Here is a 20,755-nt window from a genome sequence, read left to right on the forward strand (position 1 = left end):
ACTGCCATGTAATTGGTTGATTAGATAATTGCATTCATGAGAAATTGAACAGGTGTTCCTAATAATCCTTTAGGTGAGTGTATATCTATCATACATACATACTGTTTCTCACTCAAAACCTTACTTTTCAACTTTTTTGGAAAGGAAAGAAAAAGGTGCAGTGGTCTTTTAATTGTTTCCAGAGCTGTATAAGTACACAGTATGTATATATATACACACACAGTTTACACACACATCTTGGGCGTTGTGGTAGATATTCATCGTTACTTAGAAATATCCATTATTATTAGTTAGAATCTAATCTTAATTATTTAAAAACAATAACTTGACAGATTCACTGTAAATATGAACATTTATTGAAGTACAATTTTGTATTTCCAAACTATTGTGAAGGTTTTTCAGTATTGTTTTTAAATGCCGCCATCACTTCAGTGGAGGATGGTAGAAATGTACACTGACAACCCGGTAAAACAGCATCCAATAAGCTAGTTTGGTACATATTGTATAATGGAGTTTCACAGGCTTCATTAACTTAAAAGCAGTTTGGAAAGTCAAACCAAAACCTTATAGAAATTTTTTTTGCAAATGCCAAATTTGGTTCATTTAGCTTTTCTATTGAGGCATTTACAGATGGATAAGATAAATGTGTTAAAGAAAAAACAATATATATTTTTGGTCTTGCACTGCATATGATACCTTGATCTTTTTGCTAATAGATTTAACTCTATTTTCAGCAGAGAATTGAGAATAACATGGTTGAGATTTAGAAACAGAAACACAAAGTGAGAGGGAGGGAACCCTGTTGTTGGTATGCTACAGGCACTGCATGGCTTCGTTTCAACTAGGCACCACACCTGACCAACGGACCTAACTGATCAGTTCAATAATTACATACATTAACCGACCTGATCATACATGTCCAATAAATAAAAAGACAAAATGCTAACAAAACCCCAGAACCAGAGTTCCCTACTTCGCCACTAAGTGACAGAAAATAATCAATACCAGCACAAAAACTGAATGATTCCCATGAGCCAGTGGTTTTGTATTTTTCATGCATTTTCCTTAATGATAATGAAACCTCCAAAGGTATCACCGATAATCTGTGCCTCATAATGTCCCGGAACACGTTGTGGGTGCCAATTATAAGTGGTTCCTTTATGCGGAATCTGTTTCAAGAGCTTGCTTGAGTCAATGCATCAATCCTATGCATGGGTAAACTTTGTTTTACCCATCATTGAAGCACATCATTGGAACACAACCATTTTATGACACAGCGTTGCTACTCTTATAGTGAAGGACATCTTGAAGCTGTGTATATACAGTGCTTTCAGAAAGCAGTCAGACCCTTTAACTTTTTCCAAATGTTGTTATAGACTTCATTTATAATTGATTAAATATATTTACTTACCCATCCATCACCACAAAATATCCCATAATGACAAAGAAATTGATAAAGAAATTAGTTGCAATTTATTGAAGATGGGGAAAAAAAAAAAATCAACAGGGAAAGCACAGAGAGGTCCTTGAAGAAAACCTTTTTCAGAGCGTGCAGGACCTCAGATTGAGGTGAAGATTCATCTCTCAGCACAACAAGAACCCAAAGCAGGCAGCCAAGACAACTCTTGAGTGGACAAGTCTGTGAATGTCTTTGAATGGCCCAGCCAAATCCAAATGAACATCGGTAGACCTTAAGATCCCAGTTCAACAACACTCCACATCCAATCTGATGGAGCTGGAGGGGATCTACTGTACAAAAACTGCCCAAATCCAGGTGTGCAAATCTGGTTGGGACCACCCAAGTAGGCGCTCCCACAAAGTATGATGTGAACAAAGGGTTTGAAAATGTAAAAAAACCTAAAATGGCACACATTTCAAAAAATGTGTTACATGGATTAATGTGCGTATGTTGATGGGTCTAAATGTAATACATTATAAATATCCTTAACACAAAGTGTGGAGAAAGTGACTGGCTCTAAATGAAATCAATTAGAAATGTCTATAACACAAAGTGTGGAGAAAGTGAATTGATCTAAATACTTTCCTAAGGCTGAATTACTAGCAATTAACACATCTGTGACTTCCTTTGGGCTTACAATTCTAGTAAATTGACTTTTTATGAAAAAATAACTGTGCTAAAGTAGGATCTCATTAAGAAAATCGAAGCTACACAAAAGAATGGTAAAAAAATAGTGTTATCTTGCATTAACTAATAATCGGGATACAAGAGGATTTTGTCTGTTTGTAACACATCTCAGTTTCTTTACAGACAGGGAAACACAACATTGAAGATGACACCAGTAATACATCCCAACTACAACTCCTATGGTTAATTCAGAAGATAGTGTATCACATGAACCGGTTGCTATAGTGTCTAGAGGTTGTCACAAACATGACTTGGCCATCTGTTTCAAATGTGCAGACAGGAATGCTGATGTGTAAAAGAATCTTGAGGTCAGACCATCATCAAATCTACACGATGCGTTTCTATGTAGACGTTCTGTGACATTGCAACCTCCTGAACAGAAACCAGACAAAGATGGGCCGAGCCAATCATGAGCCACTGTAATCCTTTTAGGTAATACTGGCACCTTTCTAGCATGTTCCGTTAAGGAAACACCTTGTATGTGGAATTTGTGAACAATTTACCCTGCAATCCTTAACACCATTATTTTTTGGGTAAATATATCTTTCATAAAGCACAGTTGTTTTCTATTGATGACAACAATCGGCTAAATGTCAGCCCAGTTTCATCTAGCTCCATAGCCCAGTGGCCAGGCAGGCCAAGCCTTTCTCTTCCCATGGGGAGTGGAAATGACAACCTGATGTTTCGCATGTATACATCCGCTGGGCTGTCTGGCTCCTTGTCCATTTGTGCCCCCTGGTGTCATTGGTAATAATTACACCTTGTATGAGCTTATGACAGGCGTCACATGCAGCAGTAGTTAGCTTAAGCATGTCAGCTTTTAATATTTATGTCATGCTTTTAACAGCTATGTGAGTGTTCTAATGACAGAGTCCCAGGAAAAGTTTACCAAAGATACTCTACTGAGGGTGTGACAAAACTTTACATATTAAATGAACAAGGTATTGCACAGGTTAATAAAAAAAGGCAACAATAAATATACAGCAAATTCACATAACATTTACATTAAACTTTTAGTCAGGTTTTTAGGATCAGTCTAGTGTCAGTTGTGTTGGGGAGGAGCAGAAGGAGAGACAAAACTAGTCATCCCATTCCTCATCATCCTCGAAATCCTCCTCATCATCATCATCTTCATCTTCATCTAAAACAAATGGTAAAGCAAACTTGTAAACAAAACAAAGACATCTACCTCTTCATATTGAGCAAAACTAGTAATAACACAATTACCATGATTTCTCAAAGAACACCAGTACAATTCAGCATCTTGGCAGCTGCTTGTGTCCTCCAATGCTTGAAGGGCACGTGCCTTTTCACCCGCAGAATTAAAACCCAGGTCTAAGTCTTCGGGTCTCAGTCCCAGTTACTGCCCTAGCTAAGTCATTTCCATTACACTGATGATGGGCACCTACCGGAGGAGTGGATGGCTTTGCTTCTCTTCTGCATTACTTCCATAAGAGCCCCCACTATGCCTGCCGAGGGAGCTGGTGTAAGGGAGCCAGAGTCTGGACTGTCTGGGACCTGAAGCAAAAACACACAGAAAACCACACAATAACATGAAAAAGCTCAATAACATATAGAGGGTTATACCACAAACACTTTGGCACAGATTACAGGAAAATACTTCGGAAACTGTAATGTTCAAATGTGCAGGCTTCTATACTATGGTCAGATGACAGACGGACTTGAATTAAGAATAGAACCCGAAAAACAGCTATATGCAGCAACAATAAAAACCTGGATATAATAAGCACAAAGCATTGCTTAGCCTTCTTTTTTAATTCTGAAAGTGTCTTTCTTTCAAAGGTAGCAATATTGTGATGAAATTGTTTGAGGCATTTTGGTTCAGATAACTAAGACCGTGCTGACCTGAAAGGCCTGAAAAATCATCTCTTATTCGAACATTCCCATAAGTAAATGTTGTTTCTTTAGCTATTTAAGTTGTATGTATGTGTAGGAACAATGATAATACACTTTTAATAACCTGTTTGAGGGCTTATTTACATTCAACTACATTTTCCAAGACATATCAAAAAGGACTTGTGACATTAGCTTATTTTGTTGTGGTATAGTCGCAGATGGTGATAGCTCGAGATACCACCTTCCAAAGTAGTGTGCCATTTTTCGAAAGATCTCTCCCAGAGGTTTGCAAGTATGAAGAACATTATGGTCAAAACTGTATCAGGTTTCTGTGCAGCGTGCGTGCATATCACTCTCATGCATATCACTCTCATGCATATCACTCTCATGCATATCACTCTCATGCATATCACTTGATTTCCTCTTGACTGACTGGCTCTATCCTACTTAATATGTCAAACATGCTGGTGTAAATTCAAACGCTATGGAAATTATTATGCAACCTAACATGCCTATCTAGATTTTTATTCTCTCTTAGTAATATAAATAAGCCCTAAGTGATAGTATCTACATTACTGAAATGCCTGGTTAACATACTGCCCTGTTGCTGTATGGGTGAATCCCAACTAAAAGATTATTAAAAGATGTATAAAAGCCAGAAAACAATGGTTTTAGCCTAGATTTTAAAGTGGTCAGTGTTGGAGCAGTGACTAAACGCTTCCCTACCAACCTTCCTTACTCTCAGAACTCACTGCAGTGTGATTTGGAGAGTGGCGGTGGTGGACTTACGGTTTTGAGCTGGATGCCCTGCCGTATCTGGTCTAGCAACGCATCCCGCCCCACCACAGTGGCCGGTGGCTTGGGAGCCGGTGGGTCGACCTTCTTGAGCTGGGTGCCGCCACGGATCTGCTCCAGCAGGGCCGACTTACCCCCCGAACCTGGAGGAGAGTGCGGCGACACCACCCCACAGTTCACCTCTGGAGGAGGCGGCGGTCCAGGTGGGGGCGGGGGAGGAGGCAAAGGAGGTGTCACCCCGCCTCCGGAGGGTGGGGCTGCTGAGGGTGGAGGCGGTGGCGCCGGCGGGGCCTGGGCTGCGAGGGCAGCGTGCGAGGGCGGAGGGGGAAGAGGTGGCTGGTGGCCGTGGCTACCTCTGGTGGGGGGCGGAGGGGGAGGAGGTGGGGGGGCTCCTAGGGTACCAGGCCTGGAAGGGGGTGGTGGGGGAGGGGCAGAGGTTGGGGCCCGAGAGGGGGGAGGCGGCGGCGGGGCACCCCGGCCACCGCGCAATGGTGGGGGTGGAGGGGCAGGACTTGAGCTGTGGGGCCGGGGAGGGGGGCCACCCCGAGAGGGAGGCGGGGGCGGGGCTGAGGGAGACAAAGGTGGAAAAAATAATGTAAAGTAAGTTGAGGTGGCAACATCCCATTGAGAAGCGTTTGACTTACTGGGTTGGACTATAGTATGGCACAGGTCCATTACATATTAGAGCAGAAGGCAAAAGGCTGAAATCCCATGTTAACGTCACTCGACACACGTCCAAGTAGTACATCAGTGTTGATATCTGACCAGTGCAGTATTTTCCTGATCACATCACATTCAGGATGACGTTGATCACGTCTCCATGTGTAACTGAAACGTTGTCATCCTGATACTGTTTTTCAAATCACTCCAATAGACAGCAGACTTGGGTTTTATCACCCAAAAGCAAACAGAAGTGCTAAAAACACCACAAGTATACATTCTCTGAGCAGAGAGGTAGAATACTGTACCTAAACACTCAGTTTCTAAATAAACCAATGTCGCACAGAAATTCACTTCTGGACTCATTCTACATTATAGCCTTTCAACTAATCATTTAACTTCTGACAAACCACAAGCAAATTGTCAGCTTTACCTATTCATGCAGGTAAATGTTCACACAGTCACCATCCGAGGTGTCAACACATCCAACACAACTCTAATGAAACACACAGATAGTTACCTACCACACCTACTGGGCGGCCCTGGGAAAAGACCACATAATTGAGCTCCATGTGGCTTCCGCCATCTTATTTGCAGTGAGGTAAATACTTGTCAAGAAAGCTCTGCACATTCAAAAATAGGTGGTTTCCTTGACACCTGGGACACCAGGGGCAGTTCATGGGAGCTCACCTTGCCTTCGGAGTTCGTTCTTGACGGCCTCAACGCCTCCTTTCTTTTCGATGAAGTCGTAGATGACCTTGGAGGTCTCCTTGTCTTTGAGTTGAGCCTCAGAGATGCCACACATGTCGAACAGGTTCTTCAGCTCAGGGTCCAGGTTATTCAACTGGAACAGAGAAATGGAGGCAGGTAGAACGACCCTGTCAGAACTCAACCTGAAACTCGGGTGTTTTTTAAAGTCTACAATCCCACTGTACGAAAACAGCTTGTAACATAAAATGTAACACCAATTTAAATCACGCAAGATTCCATTACAAAGTGCTATTCTGCCATCTAGTGGATGGAAAGGGGAATTACTCCAGGTTGGGCACGCAACAAAACAGTTTATTTTACGTACTGTTCAGTCCATCATAATCATGCAATACGTGTGAACATTAAAATCAATGGTCCATATCTTCAAAAGACTGTTTTAGGCTTCACATGGGTCTGTGTGATATTACAGTATGCATGATTTATCAAGGAAATAGACAACTAAAACCAACAGTTCAATCGTTCATGCTCATTAAAACAGCCGATATTCTGTCCATTAATGAATCCTCTGGTTGGCTTGATTCTTAGTAGGAGGCATCACTAACTGCAGATTCAGACTGGGTTTTTAGAAGTCTGTGGTCCTCTGTAGCTCAGTGTTTACGGGTCAATAGTGGGTTCGATTCTGGCATAGGACTACCCACACATGAAAAACGTGACAGTAGGTTGCTTAGAACAGCAGATAACCGTATATTATATACCAGGCAGGTCGAGGAGAGGTTCATCGTATATTCTGATCCTTGCCCCACTGAAGCATAGCTGCAACAAACAGTGACTAACAATTTTCTGGAATATTCCGTGTTGTCAGAGAGCCTTGTATGACAGCATCGGATGTATGACAAGTATGCACTGTACACAACCGAGGCCATTGTGTTGGTCAACCATGAGTCGGCCTCACAGGTCACCATTGTATGCCCATGAAGAGATGTGTGCATGTGTGTGTGGTACTCACATCGAAGCCGGTGTTTGGGTCCCAGCCCACATGACCGATGTGCCTGAAAAGAGAGACATGAGACAGGCGGATGAGCGCACACGCATAATTTACCCGCACGCGAGCAAATACACAAACAGGTGTGCAGCTGCACATTAGACACGCAGCAATGTAAATGTGCCAACAGTCATGTCTACCCACATCTTTTTTACATGCATGAGCAAACAAACAATCATTAATGCACGCAAACCAAGCCATTCAAGAGGTTCTCAAGACTTATCGTGTGTCCTGAAACGTGAATGCCAAGCTTCCGATTCGTTCCTCAACTGCAGAAAACCTTCAACACTAACAGAAAAACTCCAGGGGATCCATCACTCTCTGCCAGTCCCAAAATCTATTCTAGACAAAGAAGTGCAGTACACTCACTGGAAGTTGCTGGGGGTGCCTATGTCTGCCTTGGTGAGCTTCTTCCTCTTGCCCTTGACTTTCTTCTCCTTCTTGCTGAGGCTGCTGTGCAGCATGTTGTTGATGTGGTGGGGCTGGGAAGGCTGCTGGTGGTGGGAGTTGTGGAAGCGAACATTGTTGATCTCTGGGTTCTTGATGTCCACTGTGGCCATGGGGAGAGCCAGGCCTATTGGTTGAAAGAAGAGTGGCAGGTGTGGGAGAAAAGAGGACGAATGAAGAGAAGCTTGTTAGAACTGAAAGCTTGGAAGCAGTGCTGTAGACCTCCAGAAGCAGTGTTTCCCCCAAGTAGATCTCAAAGGTTGTCATTTCATTTCCTAGCACCCCAACAAGTTCTAATACAGAGACGCCAAACAGATCATGTAACCTTTTTGAATTATTAATTGGAGAGTATTACTTAATTTGCATACCTGACTGGAAGAAAATATGACTGTATAACTTGGTCTGTTTTGCTGATGGTAGTTTCTAAAATCGACATCACAATACATTTTTGTCTTAGTAATAAATAAACTACAAACACTTTTCGGGACTGAACAAGACAGGTAAATGTTAAAGCTGTTGAAAAGGCGAAACCAGAAACAATAAAACCATATTATTCTGTACTTACCACTACTCTAAATTATATTTATTAATATATTTTTATTAAAAGTAGTTTTTGGAAATATTTCACATACAGTCAAATGGGATTTAATTTCTTAATACACTACAGTTCAAATTGGATTACAAACATGAAATCTGCCTGGCGACAACCCTACCGTTAAACAAGTCTCTCTGTTGGTTCTTAGTCCATGGTTCCTTTAGCACCACACACTCCTTTTCCTGCTCATATTCCTCCTCAAAGGAACAAGTGTCTGAAGGAAACAAACGTTGCCTGATGTCAACACTACCTTTAAACACCTCTCTCAGTAGGTTCTTACTCCTTGGTTCCTTTAGCACCACACACTCCTTTTTCCCTTTACCTTCTTCTTCCTCAAAGGAACAAGGGTCTGATGGACGTAAACCCTGTCTGACAATAACCCTACTCTCAAACACATCTCTCAGACAGTTCTTACTCCTTGGTTCCGTTAGCACCACGCACCCCTCCTTTTTCCTTTCACCTTCCTCTTCCTCAAAGGCACAAGGGTCTGATGGACCTAAACTCTGTCTGACAATAACCCTACTCTCAAACACATCTCTCAGCCAGTTCTTAATCCTTGGTTCCTTTAGCACCACACAACTTTCTATTTTCTCTTCCTTCTCCTCCTCCTGTAGATCTTCAAAAGGACAGAGGCAGGACAACTTCCAATAAAGCCTGTCCACTAGCACTGGACACCCAAGCAGAACCAACCAGTCTTCAAACTTCAGCCCACTGTCCAATGACTCCGTTAAAGATAGGCTTGATAAAGAGGTTGTGCAATAACATCCCTGCTCCATCCAGACAGTAGCGTTTGGTCGATCAACAGACTGGCGAGGTTCTCAGTCTGCACTGGGCTAAGCCAGGAAACAGCACAGAGGTCTCTCACAAAAACCAAAGAGACAGTGACAGAATCAATCTGGTTAGAAGCCAGTGCTTGTGCAGTGTGTGCGTTCCTTATGAGCAGTACAGACTGTGAGGCTTCATTTAAGGGCATTTTCATCTGAAATTATTCTTTTCAAAAACGGTCTAACTCTGGCAAGGTGTTATCATGGCTAGGCAGCAATTTAAGTCTTGCACTAAATAAAAAGAGATTAAGTTAAAACTGCAACTTGGACATTCAGGAACATTCCATGTATTCTTGGTAGGAGACACGATTGCAGAGCTTTCCTTGTGTTGATTTTGCCTTGTGTCTGGTATAAAGCAGACTGAAGCAGATTTTCTTCTACGATTTGGCCTGAGCCAAATCCCTTCGATCTGAAAAACCCAGTTTTTGTTTATGTCAAGCATACCCATACCATCATGCAGCTATCAAGCTTAAGGAGGAGGCAGGTAATCTGTGAAGTATCATGTTGAATTTGTCCAAAACAGAAGAATTGGCATTTAGGCCTAAATGTACTGTATTTCTTTGTTTTAACAGTAAGTGCCAAGTTGCATTTAGGATGCATGTTTTTAAAATGTCTAAGTCTATGTATTTGTATCATTCTTTTCACTCTGTCATGTAAGTCATTATTGTAGTCACTACAATGTGGTTGATCCATCCTCAGTCCCCATCAAAACAACTGATATTGTTGCCGTTTGAAAATCACTGCCTTGTGAGGACATCACTGAGCAGTTTACTTCCTGTTTTGCAGCTCAGTTCAGAATGACAACAGCAGCCAGATGTTTCTGGTTAGTTTAATACACCACCCAAAGCATATTCGTTAACTGGATCATGCTTAAGGAGATACCCATCCACCAATCCCAGTCCTTAACGAGGCTTTCAAAACATGTACTAGTCTTTGTACTAGGCATAGAAATTCTTTCATAAACCTAAACAAAAATGAAATGCATTTAACAGGTTTGTAAAGTCACAACCTCACTGTAGACTATTAAATTGCATGCTAGTCATATAAAAAAATACAAACAACTCCTATACATAATAGATCAATAGTTCAAATACTATTGATCAATGTACACAAAGTGTAAAATTGCGGTTCACCCAACACACCTTAAAGCTGACAGTCTTTACTTTTACCTTAGTCACTGTATTATTTCAAATCTAAAGTGCTGGAATACAGAGCCAAAACAACAAGTGTGTCACCATCTATATACCTCTGAACCTCACTGTATACATTGGCCAACTTCAGAGCTGGGATTTGCACTGTTGACTTACACAAGTAACATCATACATTGATGTTGATTAATAGTTGGTTTCAAATGTAACTATTTTATCGGACAGTAAGGCTGTACAAAGTTGATTCACTGTATAAAAGGCCAATTTCCCCTTTTATAAACAATGTACATTGTAAAAAAATACAGGCCAACCTTAAAATTACACAAACTGACCAAATGGCAGTTAACCCTGACTGTTTCTCAGGCACTCATTGTGGCACTGCACTGGGTTGAATGTAAAAGCCAAATCACAAATTGGACATTGTGCAAAGACTGATGAATATCCCTTCATGGAAATTATCTACTTCACTCGCAGTCAAACTCTTAATACATGCTTGTGGTCAAACCGCCCCTTGGTCCATACCTCTGAATCACACTCAAGTCCATTTTAATTTCCACAAAACGCAGCGGCATCTGACAGTTTCAGTAATCCACAGCTAATCCCAACCAAATCCGTGGATTTCAAAGCTATGGACGAAGACATGCATGCCAGACTTTGAATGCTCCTTTGAGACACATGTAAAACTCATCTATCCACTTCGCTGGAAGCTTTCAACTGAGAACATGCAAATAACCTATGTAGTGGTATAGTGAATAATTTGGCAGTATGGAAATCAATGATTGTCAGACACAATGCTTGTTCAGTCATTAACAGTCTTCAGAAAGAACAGTAACATTTCAGTGAATAGTCTGGGTGTCTGCATCCATCATAGAAAGCCATCATTGCTCATAAGTTCAGGCTTGCATTGAGTCAGGCAGACTACATACTGCACACACTGTCTGCATGACACTGTATTTGTAATGCTCTTGTGGTGTAGTGTTGGGCAAGGAACCAGGCGCAGGCATATCTCACGTTTGTGGGTTTAATAAACAATCAAAACAAAACTGAACAACGAACGGAAAACTACAGAGTGAATAAAACTACAGAGTGCGCGACAACGCGTCTTAACAGGTAATTTTCAAACAGTACATACAAGTAACACTCACCACTGAACGAACAGACAATAACAATGATCCACAATGTGGGGAGCAGAGGGGAAACCCATACAAATTAGTTAACAAGGGACCTGGTGTGAACGATGAAGACATGTGACAATACAAGTCCGAGATGCATTTGTGTGATATGGGAAACTGAAGGTGCACGGAACGGTGGCGCTGCTGCTCACCTAACCGTGACAGTATTATAACAAGGAAATCTAAAGGATCTCACTAAGGATGCACAAAAAAAAAAAACATCCTAAAGCAAAATGTGAATCTAACCTTTCTATTTTCCCACTGGGAAACAGGACTGACATTACACAATGAAGAACATGGAAGGGTAGGAACCCTACAGACAAAGGAACATAATGTGCCAGTTGCATTTCTAGGAGGTAGAGCATCACTTGTCACGTCAGGTTGTGCGTTGGATTACCTCAGTGGGCCAGTTGTGAGAAGTCTGACAGTGTGAGCATTTGCTACTGTAAACCACTCTGGATTGAAGAATCTGCTAGACTGCTAGTTTATTTAAATGTAAAAAATGTTGGTCGGTTGTAAGTTGTTTTGCCTATATCACATTAAACTGAGGTATACTATATAGAAGAATAAAGAAAGAGCGAGCGAGATAGACACTATACAAATGTCACGAGAGGCTTCGGAATTTACACTTGCAGCGGAATGTAACCCTAGGCCCAATCTCAGGCTTACATCCGGGGCCTATTCAAAAGAACAACCATTAGAGACAATGTTGACATTTCTATAACATAGACAAAATAAGCATATGGCCAAAAGTTTATTTCATTAGAACAACAAGTCACTATAGTCACAGAGATTGTAAATAAATCCAGCTCAATACAGTGAAAATTAAGGATGTCATAAGTTTCACGATAGGAGCGCTAAGTAAGTTAAAACTACTGTGTATTAAAGCTACTAGAATTAATGGACGTGTAAATCTTGACATGCAAAGACCCAAACAGAATTCCATAGCTCAGTGCAGCCCAAATAATGTTGAATATGTTTCACCAAAAGTAAGCTAGCTTTTTTTTTACCAATTTAGTTACTAGCTGGGTTGTTAGTCTGAAATTAACAAAGGGAGTGTTAGAGATGTTTAGGATATCCCTTTCTAAAGATCTCTCAAGTTAATTGGCAACTTATGTAAACAAGAATTACAACAGTAATCACATCTACAATACAGACCGAGCACGGCATTTAATTTATGGTGCAGTGTAGGGTTGTCATGATATCAGATTTTCACTACACAATTATCGTGTCCAAAAGAATTCACGGTAACGATATTATCGCGGTATCTATAAATAAATAAATGTAACTCTATAACATTGGACCTACAGCAAATAGTTAATAGTTCTCTGCAATTAGGCATTTTCCCAACATTTCTAAAAACAGCTGCCATTAAGCCCTTATTAAAAAAAGAGAACACTGGACGGATCTATAATGAACAACCTGTATCAAATATCCCTTTAATAGCCAAGATCATTGAGAAGGTTGTCTTCAATCAACTCAGCAATTTTGTGATCTCAAGCGGTCTCTTAGACAAATTTCAGTCAGGTTTCCGACCTCATCACCGTACTGAAATGGCCCTGATTAAAGTTTTAAATGATATAAGGCTGAATACTGATTCTGATAAAAGAACAGTTCTGGTTCTATTAGATCTCAGTGCAGCATTTGACACTGTAGATCATAGAACCCTTATAGATAGGCTGGAAAATTGGGTAGGACTCTCCGGGACAGTCCTTGATTGGTTAAAATCTTGGCCAGAGTTATTTTGTCACCATTGGTAATCATGAATCTGATAGGGTGACTACGACATGAGTTCCACAGGGATCAGTTCTCGTACCGCTTTTGTTCAATCTCTATATGCTACCTCTGGGCCAAATTCTACAGAACAACAACATTAACTACCACAGCTATGCCAATGATACGCAAATATATATGGCTCTCGAACCGTGCGATAACAGCTCAATAGACTCTGTGTCACTGTATAGAGCATATACATACCTTGATGAACCAAAATTGTCTACAATTAAACCAAGATAAAACTGAGATTATTGTGTTTGGCAACAGAAATAAAAGAACAAGCATTAGTTAAGAGCTGGATTCTCGGGCCCTTAAAACCTGGGTTCAAGTGCGTAATCTTGGTGTTCTGACAGACCTCACATTTAACAGCCATATCAAAGCGGTCACCAAAACAGCCTTCTATCATCTTAAAAATATAGCCAGAATCAAAGGCTTGGTGTCCCAAAAAGACCATCCATGCTTTTATCTCTAGTAGGGTTGATTACTGTAATGACCTCTTAACTGGACTCCCAAAAAATACTGTAAAACAACTGCAGCTCATTCAGAATGCTGCTGCTAGAATGTTAACCAGGACCAAAAGAACAGAGCACATCACTCCGGTTCTTAAATCTTTGCATTGGCATCTATTCAGTTACAGAATAGATTTCAAAGTGGTGCTTTTAGTTCATAAATCCCTGAATTGTTTAGGATATGTTTGCAGAATATAAACCGAGCAGGGCTCTTAGATCTACGAACACAGGTCAGCTAGTAAAGCCCAGAGTCCAAACTAATTATGGAGAAGCAGCGTTTAGCACTTATGCTGTACACAATTGGAATAAACTACCAGAAGATCTTAGAAGTGCACCAAACGTATCCATTTTTAAATCCAGGTTAAAAACACTTCTCTTTTCACGTGCCTATGACTGAGCACTTAAACTTAACCACACTGTTTAGCCTTATAGCTTACTTTTTATGTTCATATATTTTTCTTTGTAAAGCACATTGAATTGCTTCGATGTATGAATTGTGCTATATAAATAAACTTGCTTGCTTGCTATAGAAAATGTAAAGTAAAAAAATGCTATCAGTCAAATTCATCTTCAACTTTGTTTAATGTGTTTTATTTAAATTTTTTGGCAAATAAATTACACTCAAAATATGAGTGTAATTTATATGAGTGTGTGTAATTTATGAGTGTAATTTAGCACCGTGCTGCAGCTCAGTTTCAGGGTCTTAGCAATCATCTTTATGTAGAGCAACAATTCTTTTTTTCAGATCGTCAGACAGTTCTTTGCCATGAGATGCCATGTTGAACTTCCTGTGACCAGTATGACGGATTGAGAGAGCAATAACACCAAATTTAACACAACTGCTCCCCATTCACCCATAACACTAACGAGTCACATGACACTGGGGAGGGAAAATGGCTAATTGGGCCCAATTTGGACATTTTCACTTAGGGGTGTACTCCCTTTCGCTGCCAGTGGTTTAGAGATGAATTGCTGTGTGTTGTGTTACTTTGAGGGACAGCAAATGTACACTGTTATACAAGCTGTACACTCACTACTTTACATTTTGTAGCAAAGTATAATTTCTTCAGTGTTGTCACATGAAAATATATACTCAAATATTTACAAAAATGTGAGGGGTGTACTCACTTTTGTGAGATACTGTATTTAGTATCGCCTATGCAAAACTCGCTACCTTGTTGATCTAAATAAAGCTCTTAGAGTAAAGAGGTCTCGGAGTCATACTCCGAGCATGTGTTTATATGTCTGTCTAAGTATACTGACTTATTAAATCATATTGCAGAGGTGTATGTTTGTGTCTGTACACATGCATGTACACAATATTATTTAATGTTGCTTGACTGATTATCTGATTATAGGACACATTTTTCAACTATTATGTTCCACCACAATGTGAAAAGATTTTGGAAAAAGATTTGCACAAATCAAAAAGAATTGACACATACCATTTGCAGGGTCACGTCTTTTCTCTGCAAAACAAAATAGGCACAATTTTAAGTTTTGCAGCCAATTCTGATGCCAATTTCAGAATAGATTGGAAGTGTGAAAAGAGGCAATGTGTTTGGGGAAGCCTAGCCGTCAGGGATGGTTAATTAAATACAGAAATAAGCTGGAATCTTATGGAAAGGCAGCCACCACAGGTTGGACAGAATGCCTGTCCCTTTAAGATCCTGGGGGCCAAATGCCCTTAGGAGAGGATGAATTTAAAGTTGAGAAAACAGACAAACACCAATGAATAGTATTGAAGAACTACAGAATGAAATCTGGCTGACCCTTCCACACCATTACCATTCCCTTTCCCTGCCACAGGTCTTTGAAAACTCCTCAGCAAGAGCATCCCACTTCAAAGGCCGGCATGCAGAGAGGAACAGAGAGGAGGGAGGTCAGAAAGGAATATCAGCACAGCCTTTAATGCAGAGACCCTTTGCTGATTTTTGTTTCTAACAGCAACCAGCCAAAAAACAGACAATTCCAAACCAAGTACTAGAGCCTTCACAACCTGAAATGAAGCCTCGCACACATCCAAGTTACAAGATAAGTCTCAGACAATATGATGGACTGATTTGGGATTGGGCCCTGTTATCTTGTTAGTAGCAGAGCAAGCAGAGACAGTGGAGGCTCTTCCCTTTCCCCTGTCTGGAGGTTGAAAGGATGAGGTGAAGCCAAAAAGGAGGTAGTGTAGACTCGAGCCCACAGAGCTGAGGCTCTTACCTGTTTTACGTTGCCGTCTGCTGAGCAAATCGTTAAGCGCAGCTCTAAATCGCTTGGCCTCTTCCTCGCTTGCGAAGTTCAGCCCCACCTGGCAGTTCTGGAGAGAGTGAGCCGAAAAGAGAGCTTTTTCCCAAACAGTTTACATTGGGTCTAATAGCTTTTAAGCAGAGAGAAATTACACTTACATCGCCTGCAAAAGAAAAGAAATATGATCTAGAGCTGTTGATTGAGAAGTTGTTGTAGAGCTCCTGTTCAAACATGGTTTTCCCTTCCTAAGAATATGGAGAAATAATTACTATGGAGAAATATGTGGAGAAACAGTAATTACTGAACTAACTGTACATAAGGAATTCCTCAGGAAACATGTATGGCATGAGGCTAGGCTATCTTTCAACAATTCTCCCTCTAATACATTCACTCACCTTAATGTCAAAAACCCTGATGAAGTAGGACTTCAGCGGGTTATCCTTGATGAGACAGGCCACTCCACAGCACCTTTTCACCCAGGACAAGCTCCTGTCTGCCCCATACACCTGGACCACTGCAGAGCACAAGGCCTGAGGACAACATCATAGTGACTGTTACAGCAAAGGATCAGACTCTATAGACACAAAGCGAGTCCAATGGTTTGCATGGAAGGCATAACATCTGCATTTTGATTGAGTGTGATTTAACAGAGCAGGGTTTGGCCTGCTGAGCGGGGCGGTCTAAGACACATGACTGAAGTACCACTACAACCTGAATTGGTTCCCTTGCTATGATAAGGTTGAAACTACAGATGGGATACTACAACATTATAAGAAAACGTGGTACAAAGTGATTTTAAAACAACTAATTAGAACCTGACAACCTCCTTGTCCACAAGACAACATAACCAGTGGAACGGGTATGGGGGTAGTGTAGATGCCCAAATAGAGCCGGTGGTACACATTCACTAACAGTAAAAACACATCAAGTTATGTTAAATAAGAGTTTACCAACAGCACACACTTAGCAGGTCGCTGTGCTGTACAGAACGTAATGACAGCCATAGCATGTAGTCACACAATCCAGAGCTAGTCTGTCTGTCTCCATGGACATGGTGTGACCTGTGCCAAGAGGAGACCAAGAGGAAATACCACCATGGCATGTTTCCTCTTCCTGATCACAAACTCACACCAAATCATAATGCAAAAAAATGTGTCTTTGTCTTCACTCAGCTTTGCATTAGGCAAAGTGTGACAATTTAGGGCTAGTTTCGCAGACACAGATTAAGTCTACAGTAGTCCTATACTAAAAAAAAAAACAATAATCTCAAAACCAGACCATAATGCTTTTATTCTGACAGTCTTCTGTGTGGTATGGTCGTCTTTCACACCGTTTTTCAATTGACAACTTTGTTAATCTAACACAACTTCTCAATAATAAACCGATTTTGTTGTAATATAAGCTTAGTCATTAGAATCGGGAAAAGATGCTCTGACCATATTCAACTGTGCAAGCACATACCACAGTAATTCCTAAATTCCGATGGCTGTCTGGTCAAATTAAAACATAAATAATTGTGACAACAAGCTAGACTGCAGTGCGTCAGTTGGTTGAATAAGTTAGGTATAACATATTGTTGGTGCAGTACTTCAATACAGTCGCATGCACCATGGCAACGTAAACTATCCGTCCTATGTATTGAGGACTGGGTGTGCGCTACCTTGTAACAGAGATGTTTGAAAACAACTAATAACACAAACGTTTAAATTCCCATGCCAATTTATTGACAGCAAAATCCTCAAAACGCAAACTGCTCTGCTTGCCCAGCCTGCGCCGTTCCGGCAAAGCCATGGAAAAAGAGCTGAGCTGTCATGCGTCTTATCGGCCTGCAGCCAGGTTATTGCCTAACGTTAGCCTACATAATTTTGCAAACAGCCTAATACATCTTTTTTTGTGCAAAAGTGCAGGCAAACAAATTGCACTGTGCAAAAGTGCAGGCAAACAAATTGCACTGTACTAAAGTGCAGGCAAATAAATTACACTTGAGCTTGAGAACTTAGCATGGTGGTAAACAGTACAACTTACAATGCATTTTCTGCCCAGGTAGTTGAAGAGGCATTCGTTCTCTTGCGGGGTGAGTAGTATGGATCCAATATTTCCAACCCGCCGTTGCGGAGGATGGTTATTCATTTTCGAAAATAATCTCAACTAATAATATTAATTGTTTTGCTCTTGAATATTACATCAAATGCATACAGACTTTAGTCAACATGGCCTGCCACCGGACCATTTCATAACGTTGTTTAAGGAAGAAGGTCTGCAAAATGAAATATTTGTAAATCCTGCTTGTTGGATAACAACCTCACCATGCCCCAAGGGCCTCGAAGAATCCGTGTGAAACCCAACCTTTGCAGTGTGCAAATTCTAAACTTTCATTCGGAACTCCAGCTGCTACATCGATATATCCATCCAACATGGCGGTGTAAAGGAAAAACCATTCAAATGAAGAATAGAGGGGTGTTTCCAGTGAAAAGATGAGAATTCATAAAAATCACATCAATTGGAAAGATAATAGACTCTTTTCCTGAGAGCAGTAGGATTTACTTAAAACGTAATTTTTTCCCCCCTAGTGTTAGGCTCTACCATGGATTCAAAAGGATCAACAACGCCGAAAGGACGGCCCTATTTGCCAATTGAATTTTCCATAAGGAATGCAGTATGCAAAAGGGGTGCGCGTGGAGCTGGGCTGGGACTGGTGTTGTGGTATTGTATTATGAGGGAGGAGCTACCGTTTGTTGTCATATGATATTTGTACAGCATAGCCTACTTGTAGAGTCTTTGGGTCAAAAACCTGCAATTTCTTCCAACTGCATTATTACATGATCTCTCTCTCTCTGTCTTTGTCTCTCGCTCTTACTCTCCAGGATAGACATTTAATTCACTGACGTCAGTTGTCTTTCAGAGAAAACAACCCTCAAACACAACTGAAGTTACTGAGGCAACTCAATTCAATTGCTTTAATAATGATGGTTAATGTTTAAGCAATTGAATTGTTGACTTTTAAAACCTTGTATAAAAGACAATGATGTGTGCGAAAGTTTAATGCCAGCAATAAAACACATGATAGAATGAATCTAGAGGTTTGTACTGTGGCTGAAACATGCATGCAACATCTCCATATCCGGTACTGACATAAAAGTGACTTGTACAATTGTCATTCTATTCTGAAAAGACAGGCACGATTTGTTTCTATAAAAGTATCCAATTCTAATAATTTGCTTCTTCACTAACATGGTAATGTGTGTTTTAAAGAGATTTTCATCAAACCAAATCCCAAGGTATTAGTTGGGAACACATTCTGTAACAGAACCGTCAAGTGTAATAATGTTGAAATCATCTTAACGCTGATTTGGGGACTTATAGAATAGTAAAATAGTTAGCATCAGCTTAAATTCTTCAAGGGAATTTTTTTAGTTTTTGGAAATCTGATTGTATGAAAATGCTTGAGGTAGTTTCTCACAGAATCTCAAAAAGTGAACAACAAAGGACTTGAAACCAGGGAGCCATGTATTCAGGTTTTTTGTGAAGGTGCAATAAGTGGTGCCGTTGTGTGTGTCTGATGGCAGTGTGTTCCAGACATGGGATGCTCTAACAGAAAAAGTAGATTGACTAAAGGTGCTTTTCTTTAAGGGAACTATACAGTCACCTCTCATGGCAGACCTTGTGGATCTGCTGCCATGGGTTTGGGTTTTTTGTTTAACAAAAGTAGAGTGGAGTAAAGTGGAGGGGAAGCCAGGCCATTTAGGATCTTGGCTACAATATCCCAATTCAGGAGCTCATGCTTTCTGAGGATTTAACAATGTTGATGGCTATTGGGCTTCCTATCAAGCACTTTGAGAGCCTGTTTGTTGACAGACTGAATGAGTTTTAATGTTGTACTGCAAGTTTGGACCCAACTAGTCAAGCAGTATGTTAAGTGGGGGAGTATCAATGATTGAAAGTACAGTTTTGCTACCTCTATGTTCAAACAATTTAGTATAAATCGGAAATTAGCTAGGTTGAATTTAGCTATTTCAGTTACCTTTTTCACCTGCTTTTTAAAAGCGAGGTTGGAATGATGCCAGGGTACTTAAAATCCGGTACCACCTGGAGCTTCTCCCCCAACACAGACATTTGGCTCAGTAGCACCAGTTGCCCTCTTTGTGAAGAACATGGACTGTTTTTGTCACATTGAGATGCAAACATGAGTCACTGAGCCACTAACCGGGACCATCACAGTTGCTCTTTGCATGCACATATATCACTGTATCATCTGCATACATTTAAACTTCAAAACCAGTACAGACAGAAGGCAGATCATAAAGTACAAGCTGAACAGGAGGGGCCCCGGTATAGACCCTTGAGGCACGCCCACATCCTACAGTAGCTGAGAGTTGGAGACAAGTCTTTGCTCACTCTGACACATTGAGTTCTGCCTTCAAGGTATGATTTCATCCATGACAAGGCATTGGGGCAAAAGTTGAACTGGACAGTTTTGTGATGAGAACCTCATGTTAACAGTATCAAGAGCTTTCCTTAGGTCTAGAAATATATCCCCAACAGCACCACCTTTGTCCATCTTGGACAAGTTGAAAAAAAAGTTGTGGAAAATGGGCCTGTCCAACAAACACCATTTGTCAAGCTCAAGTAGATGTGATTGAGACAATCAAGTGCTACTATATGGAAAACAATGTACCTGCATAACCAAGAAAATCTACTGAGGAAGCCACTGGAGCTAGCAATAGGGAATGCACAGGGCTCAGTGGACAGACAGCCACCGGAACCTCAGTCCAACTGGACCAGGCCTACCCCAGCAACTAGTACTGGCCCCCTCACACACACACACACACACACCT

The 20,755-nt window shown here is 40.8% G+C and overlaps 1 protein-coding gene across 1 annotated transcript; it reads right to left on the minus strand.

Annotated features, from left to right (window-relative positions):
- Positions 1–1,450: 1,450 nt before the first annotated feature.
- Positions 1,451–18,571, minus strand: wasla (WASP like actin nucleation promoting factor a). Its single transcript, XM_013139058.4, has 11 exons — positions 17,946–18,571; positions 16,316–16,450; positions 16,079–16,165; positions 15,894–15,990; positions 15,128–15,151; positions 7,581–7,785; positions 7,176–7,218; positions 6,149–6,302; positions 4,793–5,364; positions 3,556–3,664; positions 1,451–3,287 (listed from the first exon to the last, which is right to left on the minus strand). Exons 1-11 carry the CDS (start codon positions 18,048–18,050, stop codon positions 3,226–3,228), a joined length of 1,593 nt encoding a protein of 530 aa, XP_012994512.3. The 5' UTR covers positions 18,051–18,571; the 3' UTR covers positions 1,451–3,225.
- Between the last annotated feature and the right edge of the window lie 2,184 nt (positions 18,572–20,755).

This window comes from Esox lucius, chromosome 19 (assembly GCF_011004845.1).
Source record: "Esox lucius isolate fEsoLuc1 chromosome 19, fEsoLuc1.pri, whole genome shotgun sequence".
NCBI classification, from domain to species: domain Eukaryota; kingdom Metazoa; phylum Chordata; class Actinopteri; order Esociformes; family Esocidae; genus Esox; species Esox lucius.